The 13,272-nt window shown below is 38.0% G+C and overlaps 1 protein-coding gene and 1 long non-coding RNA gene across 3 annotated transcripts in view; one reads left to right on the forward strand and one right to left on the reverse strand.

The window, feature by feature from the left end:
- zfyve28 (zinc finger, FYVE domain containing 28) overlaps nucleotides 1–13,272 on the forward strand; it is a 469,608-nt gene that overhangs the window by 306,840 nt on the left and 149,496 nt on the right. For both annotated transcript variants that reach the window (XM_051928387.1, XM_028801634.2), the window contains exon 3: nucleotides 11,895–12,032. In XM_051928387.1, coding sequence (XP_051784347.1) covers nucleotides 11,895–12,032 — 138 coding nt within the window. The remainder of the gene's footprint in view (nucleotides 1–11,894; nucleotides 12,033–13,272) is intronic.
- Nucleotides 1–13,272, reverse strand: part of LOC127527967 (uncharacterized) — a 174,909-nt gene that overhangs the window by 123,330 nt on the left and 38,307 nt on the right. The window lies entirely within an intron of this gene.

The following is a 13,272-nucleotide window of genomic DNA, read 5'->3' on the forward strand; positions in this document are numbered from 1 at the left end:
TCGTCTTACTCCAATTCTCTTGTTTCTTCTTCCGCCACTCTTTCTTCTTCCAATTCTATCAGCTCTTCATTCATAAGTTCACCTGATTCCCGGTCTAACAACTCCTCGACATCTTCCATTTCACATTCCAATGAAAGGTCTTTTGACAGTTTCACTATTTCTTCACGAATCTCATCAAGTTCTTGTTCACTGTTAAATCCAGCAAAAGTATTTACATAACGCTTAACACACTTCTTCCATACGCCATTCATACACTGTGAGTCGACATTTCTTGCGGGGAGGGCTTCTGTTTTCTCTGATCTGAGTTCACCTCTGTTATAGCGCGTCTTTATTTGAAAAGAGCAGTGTCATATCGGGGCGAGTGTGAACGCTAACTTTGACAAGCACTATAAATTTACAGCGGTTGTTACAGACGTAAATCAAATGTATGTTTTTATTGTATAATATTAACAATAACAGCAGCTCTCTACTCAAAGCGGTAAACTCGAGAAGCTGCTAGCATCGAACCCAGAAGCTCTTGATTGGGAGTCAGCAGTTGTGTGTGGGAACTGTTAACATTTGAATGTGATGATTGTATATAAAACTTGTGCACGAACGAGACTGGGATAACTGTGGATGTGGATGTGAGTGGTGTGTGTGACTGAGAATGACTGGTGTGAAGCCTGAAGTCCAAATATCAAATAAACACTTTCACAAGTACAAGTATAACAGAACAAGTGCGCTTTTATTCAAGAAGAAAAAAGAAAGCAGGTTGCGGTAAGCAGTTGATGCGACTGCTTGCGTAGTGCAATCCTAAGAACTGCCCAATCAAGAGCTTCTGGGTTTGATGCTGGCAGCTTCTCAAGTTTGCCGTTTTGAGTAGAAAGCTGCTATTAGTGTTAATATTATAGGGTTATATGTTAGGGTTATATTATTATCGAAAATTGCCAAAACAACAAGACACAAACACACGTGGGGCAACACTGCTGCGTATATTTTTACTGCTGCGTAGCGAGACTTGAGAGTGCGGGAAACTGGCGCTGCCAACAGCTGGCAGGGGAAACAGTCAAACGCGTCGTAAAGTCGAACAGTCGTAACTTGCATAGGTCGTATGTCGACGAGTACCTGTATATATTTAGATTTAGATTTAGATTTAAATTATACATATAAATGGCAAATGATTTAAAGATGGTTGATATAATAGTAGTGCAGTTAATTAAGTTTTTCATTTTGCTATTTAACATCATATTCTTTTGCACTGGAAATACATTTTCCAAAATTACATACAATATCTTTTAAACTGATCAATTATATTATCCTATGTTTTCGAACAACATCAGTCTTTATATTAAGCAACATTTTAATAAATAAAAAATTCAATGCGTAATTAATTCTTTGCCTATGTTTAAACCGTTTTAGATTCATAACATGTTTAGCTAAAGGTGTCGTTTGTTTATTACAATGGAACCACTGTGTAGACTGATGAGCCATTCACACTGCATTTTACTGTTAGTTCTTTTTTTTTTTTTTTTTTTTTTACTGGCCATGTGCAGGAAGGAGGGGTGGCCCTGAGGCTAAGGATCTGTGTTTGCATTTGGAAGGTTTCTGGTTTGATTCTCATAAATGCCAGAAGTGATTCCACTCCATTGGCCCTTGAACAAGGCCCTTAACCTGCAATTACTCAGTCTTGAGTAAGACGTTAATCTGCATCCAACCCTGCAAGCAAGTCCTCCAACTTGCAAGGGAAAATTCGGGGGTTGATGACAGTTCCATTACATTCCATCCACTGTTCCATTCAATCTGAACTAGTGTCATGCTAAGGTGTCACCTGTTGTATGGTTACATTGGGTTCCTTATTGGAATCCTGAGGGGGTTCGTCATGTGGTGCGCTGTTATCAGTGCATGCTTCCAATTTCCTCCTCCTTGCTCAGTGTATGATTTTTATACGTATAACCTAAATCTATTACAGATTCTTAACTGTGGTTTTCTCACACAAACCACCTGCTTTTAATTTCTGCATTTCATCTTTTATATGCTGCTATCACTAGACATCCCGTTGTGCTTGTTACTGGGCATTCCTTACAGTGATCCCTTGTACTTCTTTGCTACTCAGTGACAAATTATCTAATAGCAGCAATTGCTTACTGTGTTGTGACTGCTCACCCTCAAATCATGATGTTTATTGCTAAGTGTTCAGCAATAATATCTCATCATTACCTTAAGAATAAATGATTTACAAAAAGACTGCTGTAAAATAAAAGTATAGTTTACCTCAGAAGTTACCTCAGTTTCTTCCGGTTGAGCGAATGTGGGCATGACTGGTCGCTGCTGCTCTCCGGTAACTTTTTAACTGTTTTTTTTCTTTTTTAACTTTTTTACGATTATCTTACAATCTAATGGACTAAGCAGCTGTTTTCATTTCAGGCAGAGTTATTCATGGAGTTTTATTTTTCAATCATTTAAAGCTAGATTGATTTCTAGCTTGACTGCTGATTTGGTGGTGTATGGACTATTTTTCTGCCTACCCCTGCCTTTATACTTACCTTGCCTTGTTCTCCGGACATCCGAGTTGTCTGCGCCTTCGCTTAAATTGTGGACCGGTAGGATATATACTTGGTTCATTCTTGTTTAGCCCTTCCTGTCACTTGCTATCCAACCTGCGATGGGCCTGTTTCAGTACTCAGCTGCCGAGCTACTCCGACTCTGGTTTCACCTGTCCAAGCCTCCTCTGACTCGCCTATTTCTCCACCCAGACATCGTATTCCTCCCCCGTCGGAGATACATCTACTGCAGCTCCCGCTAGAGTATCCAAGCTGACAGTTCGAAAATAATAAACTCCATCTGGTCCAGTTCTCGACGTCCTTCACATAATTTAGGCAGAGTCGCTGACCACAGTGTGTTAGCCAGCCTAGCCCGGTCGGCTAACACCGTTGTTAAATGCAATAACGCCGTTGTCAGCTTTGGTCTGCTGAACTTTGGTCTCACTCACGAGCAAGGGGCCTCTCATCCACGATCTCCTCACTGATCGTAAGTTTGACTTTTTCTGTCTAACCAAGACATGGCAACAACTCCATGACTTTTCCCAACTCATAGAATCCACTTCCCAAGGGTTTGTTTACATCTCTCAACCCCGTGGCTCTGGCCAAGGTGAAGGTCTCGTATTAATGTATCATGAGAAATGGAAAGTCTTGCCGTTGTCTGTCCCTGCCTTCAATTCTTTTGAATCTCTTGTATGTCAATTAAATGGACCTATTCCTACTATTATTGCAACTGTTCACCGGCCCCCTAAACCAAATAATGACTTTCTGAACGACTTTGCTGTTTTCCTTACACACTTATCTACTGTTTCACCAAACATAATACTTCTGGGGGATTTCAATATACATATGGATAATATCAATGTCCCTATTACTAGAGACTTTACATCCTGCCTTGAGAGTTTTGGATTCCAGCAGCATACTGATGTTCCCACTCATTCTAAAGGACATATCCTGGACTTGATTTGCTGTTCTGGAGTTACCCCACTTGATTGTACTGCAGATGAACTTCCCATAAATGATCACTTTCTTATTTCATTCAATGTTAAACTTGCTCTTTCTAGCACTAAGCTTTCCCGTCTCATGTCTTTCCGTAATATTAAGAATATTCACTTAGACTCTCTTTCCTCTAGTACTGATTCCTTTATAGACACTCATAATTTATCCACTCCTGAAGAACTGGTCTCACACTATGACACTGGACTCAATGGTATTCTTAACTCTGTCGCTCCATTAAAAATTAGATCTGTTTCTTTCTCCTTTTTTTGCTCCCTGGTTCACGCCTGAACTTCGGCTTTTGAAAGCCACAGGCCAGCAACTTGAACGGTTTCATAAAAAAAAACTGGACTCTTTGTTCATAAAGAGATGTACAAAAACCATATACTTTACTACAAGGACTGTATTGCCCAAACTAAATCTAACTATTATACTCTCATTAGTTCCTCCAATGAAGGAAATACCAAGTCATTGTTTTCACTACTTAACAATATCACATAACCCTCGGATTCTTTGCCTTCTCACCTTTACTCAACTGAATTTTGCAATTCCCTTATGTCCTTTTTTTAATGAAAAAATTAAAAAGATTCATCAGTCTCTCTGTACGGATTCCTCCAGTACTTCATTTGAATTTCACCCACCAACTCACTCATTTTCCTCTTTTCAGCTTCCTACTTTCTCAGAAATCTCAGATCTTGTCTGTAAGTCTAAGCCATCCACCTGTCAGTTGGACCCCCTCCGTACAGTTCTAGTCAAAGCCTGCCTCCGCTCTCTGGTCCCCCTTATCTCTGCCATAATCCACTCTTCTCTCACTACTGGTACTGTTCCTTCATCATTTAAATCTGCTGCAATAACCCCAATACTGAAAAAACCTGGTGTCGATCCGACTAATTTCAATAATTTTCATCCTGTTTCTAATCTACCCTTCATTTCCAAAATTCTTGAAAAAATAGAGGCTACTCAACTTCATTCTCATTTATCTCAAAATAATCTGCATGAACAGTTCTAGTCTGGTTTCCGTCCCCTTCACAGTACAGAAACGGCACTTATAAAAATTACTAATGACCTCCTTATGGCAGCTGATTCTGGTTTAATTACTATTTTCATCCTCCTTGATCTGAGTGCAGCCTTTGACACTACAGTGATCCCTCGCTATATCGCGCTTCGCCTTTCACAGCTTCACTCTATCACGGATTTTATATGTAAGCATATTTAAATATATATCGCGGATTTTTTGCTGGTTCACAGATTTCTGAGGACAATGGGTCTTTTAATTTCTGGTACATGCTTCCTCAGTTGGTTTGCCCAGTTGATTTCATACAAGGGACGCTATTGGCAGATGGCTGAGAAGCTACCCAACTTACTTTTCTCTTTCTCTCTCTTGCGCTTTCTCTGATCCTGACGTAGGGGGTGTGAGCAGGGGGGCTGTTCGCACACCTAGACGATACGGACGCTCGTCTAAAAATGCTGAAAGATTATCTTCACGTTGCTACCTTCTGTGCAGCTGCTTAGTGAAGCGACATGCTGCACGGTGCTTCGCATACTTAAAAGCTCAAAGGGCACGTATTGATTTTTGCATGTTTGTTTTTCTCTGTCTCTCTCTATCTCTCTCTCTCTCTCTCTCTCTCTCCCTGCTCCTGACGGAGGGGGTGTGAGCTGCCGCCTTCAACAGCTTTGTGCCGCGGTGCTTCACGTACTTAAGAGCCAAACAGCCCTATTGATTTGTTTGCTTTCTCTGCTCCTGACGCACACTCCTTTGAAGAGGTGGATATGTGTGCATTCTTTTAATTGTGAGACAGAACTGTCATCTCTGTCTTGTCATGGAGCACAGTTTAAACTTTTGAAAAAGAGACAAATGTTTGTTTGCAGTGTTTGAATAACGTTCCTGTCTCTCTACAACCTCCTGTGTTTCTGCGCAAATCTGTGACCCAAGCATGACAATATAAAAATAACCATATAAACATATGGTTTCTACTTCGTGGATTTTCTTATTTCGCGGGTGGCTCTGGAACGTAACCCCCGCGATGGAGGAGGGATTACTGTATTTGTCACATTACTCTTCTCAATAGATTATCTTTGATTGGCATTACCCACACTCCACTAGATTGGTTCAGATCGTACCTCTCAGGCCGCACTCAGTTTGTTCAGCTTAATAGTTTCACATCCCAACCCACCGCTTTTACTTCAGGTGTGCCCCAGGGCTCTGTCCTGGTACCCCTCCTTTTCATTATTTACCTCCTTCCCCTTGGTAATATCTTTCGTAAATATGACATTAGCTTCTACAGTTATGCTGATGACACCCAGCTCTGTCTCACTAGCAAGCCTACTGCTTCCTTCCCATCCTCCTCACTTACTGATTGCATAGCAGAAATCAAATCCTGGTTTTCTTCAAATTTTCTTAAATTAAATAGTGACAAAACTGAGGTTCTCCTCATTGGTACAAAATCAACATTATCCAAAACTGATCATTTTTCATTTGTTATTGATAACCTGTGGGGAAGGAGAGACAGAGGAATTAAGAGTCTGGGTGTCATCCTTGAAAGTTCTTTATCGTTTCAGTCCCACATCAATAACATCTCCCGGTCTATATAGTTCCACTTGTGTAACATTAATCGTATTCGCCCCTCCCTCACTCCCCACACCACTGCTATCCTTGTTCATAGCCTTGTCACTTCTCGCCTGGATTATTGCAATTCCCTTTTCTGTGGTCTTTCTCGCAAATCTCTTTATAAGCTTCAACTGGTCTAGAACTCAGCTGCCCACATCATTACTAGAAACCCCTCTGTTCACCATATCACTCCCATTTTGCAGCAGCTTCATTGACTTCCAGTTCAGTTCCGAATTCAATTCAAAATTTTCCTACTAACTTTTAAGGCTATTCACAACCTTTCCCCTCCATATCTGTCTGACCTCCTCCATGTTGCCATTCCCTCCCGCACCCTTAGATCCTCGTCCTCCATCCACTTGATTGTCCCCTTCGTCCGTGAAGTGCAATCTTCGTTACTTTTATAGAACTTGTGTTGGAGCCCAAAAGATTCTACTATAACTGAAATCACATATTGTTCATGTGTATTTGCATTTACAAAGTCAGAGTTATCAAAATTTTTACAAATATAATAGTTATATTGAGCATCCAACATGCATTAAAACAAAATATTTAATATTATTTTTGACAAATAGCATTCTTAAATTCATTTATGATAAATAACGATCACTGGGCTGAGACTATCCCTACATCATTAGGCACAATGCAGGAAGCGGTAATAGAAAGGGCTTCAGTACATTGCAACGCCTATTCTCACACACACCTCTACAGACCTAATTTGTAATCACCAGTTAGCCTAACCTGCACATTTTCAGAGAAAACCAGAATACAAAAGAAGAACCCACCCATAAGTGGGGAGAAGATGCAAACTCCACATGGACAATCAACAGAAATATGATTCGAACCCATGATCAAGGATCTGTAAGGCAGCAGTGCTTACTATGATCCACTGTCCCAAACCTTATTTATCTGTATTATTAATCCAATTAATAGATGAATACATTAAATGATATTATTATTGCAATAAATATTCCCCAAAATTCTCAATAGGATTAATCAGGTTGACAGAATTAATGTTACTAAAATCATTAAGTCTGATTGAAAGTTACCTTTGAAAGCTTCACTTTATCCAGTTAAGGGTCACATGACCCAAGTCTGACTCCGGAGCATTGAGTGCAAAGCAGAAAACGACCTTGTATTGAGAGGCTTACCCATCCTAAAGCTTGAACAGTTCTGGCCATTTTCCTCTGTCCCCTCTCATTAACAAGGTATTTTTGCCACACAAAACTGTCACGTAAATATCACTAAATGTTTTTTGCGTCGCACCATAGGCATGGGAAAGTTGCTATATAAATAATTTATTATTATTATTTCACTTTTTTTGTAGACTCAGAAATTGTAGAGAATTAAAACTTCCCATGTGGTTAGTTATTTCAGACATGGCACAACCCTCGCATCTAACAGTAACATTCATACCAAAGTCAAAGTTTCTTAGATCTAGTGTCTTGCTGTTTTTTTTGTGTTTGGTGGATTCTATTGGTTTAATACTACTGTGGTTCTGGCACTTGTTTGGCTATTTGGAGAAGTGGGCTATTTGTGTTAACATACAGGCCCCTAATAGTGGCCACAGGGTGTGTATCTAGGAGAAACTTTAGTCAGTTATTTAGTTTTCATAGAATTACTTTATAGTTATTTAACTTTTTCTAGAATCTTTGAAATATCCATTTGTTGTATGTGTGTGCTGTTTATATTTGTCCCTGTGGATACAAATGCTCTCTTGCATAAACCTTACTAAATGAAAAAAAATCTTGAACCTTTATCTGAACACTCGTGTAATATACTGTATTAAGTGCTCTGTGTTCATCTGCCTGGATGTGGATGTGGAAGATTTTTTGCAATTTCTTGTTTGTTTGTGTCATTGTATTAAATGCCAGGTTTGAGATTCAATTGAAGATCCACTGTAACTTTATTCTTATGTGTACAGTGAACAGTTAATTTTTATTTGCATATTGTCATTCTCCAACACCATTATCATCAAGTAAGTATTTATTGTCAAAATGAACCTTTCCTTGAAACGTCTGGATTCCTAATTTCCCAGGATAAATTTGTTCAAAATATAACCTGCAACCGTCTAATATACGGGCAATCATTCTTGGTTGTTGCAGCAGCATTTCCAACATAGACCCAGACCCAGGTCTGTTGCACAGTTAAATCAATAAAACAAAATTAACTCACAGTAGTTTTTCATTACTTTTCAACTCCTTATATATAAGTTATAGAAAAGGCCTGTTATTAAAGTTTATTTTTTGTTTACTTGCAGTTATGTAATATTAATAATAATAATTTTAAAAAAAAACTTTTACTTCTTTGTGTGCATTGTCTGTTTAAGTGAATTACTTATTGCTACTGTATTTGTTTTGTTTTTTTTTATTTTGATCAACAACATAGCACTTAAAATTTTATGTGTATTATTATTGTGATTGTCCTATGTTGATAGACATAAAAGCCATGCATTTTTTATTATACTTTAATTTTTTTTTATCGATTGTATTAAAATAAGTAACATTTCATACAATCAAGTCAAACTTAACAAGACTAAATTCAATTTAACCTCAGCCCAAGAGAAGCAGAGGAAGGCCAACAACCAGATTAAAACTTTTAAGAGTAGAGATGAAGTGAATCCTTTTCCCCAATATAAATGCTTATTCTAAAATGTTATTGATTAGATCCTGCCAGGTTTTTAAAAAGTTTTGAACAGATCCTCTATGTGAGAATTTGATTGTTACCAATTTCAAATAGATAACATCAGTTACCCAGTGACTTAAAAGAGGTGGGTTAGGATTTTTCCAGTTGAGCAAGATAAGTCTACATGCTAGTAGTGGAGTAAAGGCAATTACAGTTTGTTTGTCCTTCTCCATTTTAAGCCCATGTGGGAATATACCAAACATAGCTGTTAATGGAGTGATGGAGTTATTGAGACCCCAATGGTCTCTGATTGGCATTTAAAGATTTTCGTCCAGAATTTTGTTAATTTGGTTTACGCTCTAAAGATGTAGCCCAGTGAGGCTGGAGCTCAATTGCAACGTTTGCAGGTTGGATCATGCCCAGAAAACATTTTGGACAATTTTAAACAAGACAGATGTGCTCGATAAAAGATTTTAAGTTGAATGATTGTATGCTTTGCACATATGGAGGTAGAGTGAATTCTGTGTGTGGCTGCCTTCCACTCCTTTTCTGAAATGTTGAGTAAGAGACTTTAAAATGTTTTTATATATTATAAAAATACTGTCTAAGTCTTCCAGACTGATCAGTATATATGAAGTGAGGAAAACTGGGCAGATTTCGTTTAGCAAAGTTTCTTATTTGGAAATAATGGAAAATTGTTTTGAAGGGAAGCTAAATTTGGAGTGTAATTGTTTGTAGGATGCAAAGACATTATCTATATACAAATCTCTAAATGATTTAATCATGTACATTTTCTAAGCATTAAAAACTAAGTTTGAGAGGGTGGAAAAATGTGGTTATTGTGTAGAGGTGTCATAGGTAAAAGCTTTTCTATCTTGAAGTGCTTGCTACATTGGTTCCATCTTCTGATTGAATGAAGAACAGCTGGGTTGTTAGTATATTGACTATAACTTAAATGTACTGGGGTACAAACCAAGGAATATAAAGAAGTACTGCAGGATTTTATTTCTGTTGTGAACCAAGCTTGTGTGTGTTCATCTGTTTGTGTCAATGTCCAGGTTTTTATAGCTTGTATATTTGCCACCCTGTAGTAAAACTGAAAGTTCGGTAGAGCCATGCCATCTTCTGCTTTAGGTCATTGTAGGGTCGCCCTTTGGATGTGTGTATGTTTTGAATTCCAAATAAATGAGATTATGATTGAATCTGATTTCTTAAAAAATGATTTGTTAATGTATAGGTGGATGCTTTGAAATAGAAAAAGAAGCTTGGGAGGGATATTCATCTTGACAGTGGTTAATTCTCCCTGCTAAAGTGAGGTCGAGAACAGACCATCTATGCACATCTTGTTTAAGTTTTTCTATGCAGACAGCAAAATTGTGTTGAAAAAGAGCTTAATATTTTCTTGTGATGTTTACCCCTAGGTATTTAAACTGATCTGCAATGATAAAAAGGAAGGTGTCCAATCTAATGTGGTGCGCTAGAGAGTTCAATGGAAAATGCACACATTTATTCCAGATATCTTTTATAATTCTGCTAGTGCTGTTTGGACTGCAGGCACAGAATTTTGTTAGTCTGATATATATAAAGTACCGTATCATCTGCATATAGTGGTATTTTCTGTTCAAGACGTTCTCTGATAATCCCCTTTAATTCAGATGCATTTAGAAAATGAACAGAAAATGAACAGCCAATGATTCCATGGCAATGGCAAATAGTAGTGGTGACAGAGGGCATCCTTGTCTTGTACCATGTTTTAGTTTGAAGTACAGTCGTCCCTCGCCATATCGCGGTTCATGTATTGCAGCTTCACTGTATCTCGGGTTTTTTAAATACAAGTGATCGCCCGCCTATCGCGGAAGTTACGTTCCAGACCCATCAGCGATAGGTAAAAATCCGTGATATAGAAAGACCATATAAATAAACATTTTTATAGTTTAAGCCATAAAATACCCATTCCACATGCTTTAAACACATGTAAACTTATAAAACACACTTTGTTAACACATATGATATGTGGATGTCGGGCTAAGGATATGAGTAATATCTCTCTATTATAAAACATTTTAACTTCACGCAAGACAAGGCAGTTAGACAGGAAAATAGCTGCTGTGCAGGCTTTTAAATTATTGAGACGCAGCGCGACAAGCAGCACAAAGCCAGCACAAAGTCCACTTCTCCTTAGCGTGCATTCAGCTGCCCCCCAGTTCACAACGTGAAGTGGCAGGAGCGTCCTCCTCCTTCAGAATGCGCAGAGCAACAAGCAGGCATTTTGGTAGAAGCAGCACAAAGTCCACTTCTGCTCAACGTGAGTTCAGCTGCCCCCCCTTCACAAAGTGAGTGGCAGACACATCGACGTCTGATCGCTGTGCGTAGTGTTGCTCTGCGGTGTTTAAGAGTGTAGAAAGTGTTTAAGAGCATAGGAAGTGTTTATAAGAGTGGGGGAAGGGTTTATAAAGCCTTAAAATATATATAACTAATAAAATAAATATAGGTCGCTATTTCGCGGATTTTCACCTATCGCGGGGGGCTCTGGAACATAACCCCCGCGATAGGTGAAGGTAGTCTGAAGTAATGTTGTTAATACAAACTGAAGCTTCTGGACTGGCATATAGTAGTTTGATCCATGCCCATATGTTTGGGCGAACCCAAATTTATGCAATGTAGTGAATAGGTAGTCCCATTCAACCATATTGAATGCTTTTTCTGCATGCAAAGATAATAAGATCTCCGGGGTACATTAAACAGGTGTGCAAGATTGGAAGCTAATTGTCTGCCTTTAATAAATCCGGTTTGGTCATGTGATATTAACGAAGGAAGCACTTTCTCAGTCCTTCTAGCTAGAACTTTGGAGATTATCTTAACATCATTATTCAGAAGTGAAATTAGTCTGTATAATACAAATTATAATAAGTCCTTATTTTTCTTAGGAAAGATGGTAATTAATACTTGGCAAAAAGTTTGAGGTAGAATTTTATTGTCTCTGTCTTCTATAAATCTTGCTAATAAAAGGGGAGCTAATTTAATTCAATTTTTTTTAATTAAGTAGGGTAGCCATCAGGAACTGCTGCTTTTCTCTTGTAGTTGTTAGACATATTATTAGTGGCTTTTTGTTTGACCATAAGTATTAATGTATGTAATCTTGTGTATTGCAGGACAATGTATTAAACATCATTAACCAAATAATGGAGGAATGTATACCGAATGAAAGAGCAAACCGGGACTTTTGTGTAAAGTTTCCTGAAGAAATAAGGCACGACAACCTCGCAGGACAGCTATGGTTTGGGGCAGAGGTATGGAGCAAGCTTAATTACACTTGATTATTGTCAGGGCTGCTGTCACTAAAGTATGTAAGTGGATGAAATGTACAACATTGTAAGTGAACAAGTGATGTGAGAATACTGTATTTCAAAAAGCTAAGACCTGTCAAATGTAATGTACATTTTTATCTCCTATTTTTTTTTAATATATTAAAGGGTATCATTGGAAAGAGGTTAAAGATGCATATCTTTCTTCTTCCTGGCTCTCCTTTTGATTACATGCACTTGCACTGACCTAATTAATCATCGAATAAGCTTGCATATTTTTTAAGTTATAGCTCTTCATCCATCATGGGGAGCAACTGTTATACAACACTTCTTATTTTGAATTTTTGTTCTCTGTTACTGGTTAACCTCATATATTTAATTTTTCATAGTTTTTATATGTTTTGGTTTGCCTTTGTATGTTTCCTTGGGTAAGGGTGTCTATTAAATAATGATCAATAACAACAGTGATATTTATAAGGTTTTCCAAAAATGTGGTTGGAATCCTATCAATGATTGATTGTAATATACAGTTTATAAAATATCTTACAAACTTAAGTTATACTTGAAGTGTATTTTTCAATTTATTCATGTTACCTTTGGTTTTGAGATTTTATTAATTAACCAGTAATGGCCCAGTGCACGATAACATGCAGTGAATACACTTGACTTGAGCATTCATAGTTTTCATAGTTTCTTTGTACGTTTAGAATTCGTTTGCTCAGAGGTTGATGCACTTGCTGCTTCCTGAGCAGCTCCTCTTTTCTCCACCCTAGCAGCCTGTTTCTTCTCTTCTTTCGTTGGCATCTTTTTGTGTTAAAATTGATTAAGTCAGTGTTTGTGTTGCAATTACTTAGTATGTTTTCTTTAATTTTTCACTTTAGCTGGCACGTATGTCTTCAATTTGGCACAGGAATGATTTAATTAAGATATGAAGAGGTAGGGGAACTGATGACGAAGATGGTAGGGATGAGAATGGCGCCCGTACGCATGTGCCACACAGTCACCCTGCAGGCCGCTGCCAAAAGTTGATTCTACAATAAAATAAAATAAAAATGAAAAGAGGAATAACCTTGGAGATCAGTCATCACACCGAAAGCGAATAGTAGACATCTCTTAGTATATGTGTATCAAATTTCAGGTCAATAGGTCAAACGGTTTGCGTGCTACAGGTGATGTAAAATCCTGGACAGACAAACGGACAGCCACGGTAGCATATTATATATAA

This window comes from Erpetoichthys calabaricus, chromosome 5, assembly GCF_900747795.2.
Source record: "Erpetoichthys calabaricus chromosome 5, fErpCal1.3, whole genome shotgun sequence".
NCBI lineage: Eukaryota > Metazoa > Chordata > Cladistia > Polypteriformes > Polypteridae > Erpetoichthys > Erpetoichthys calabaricus.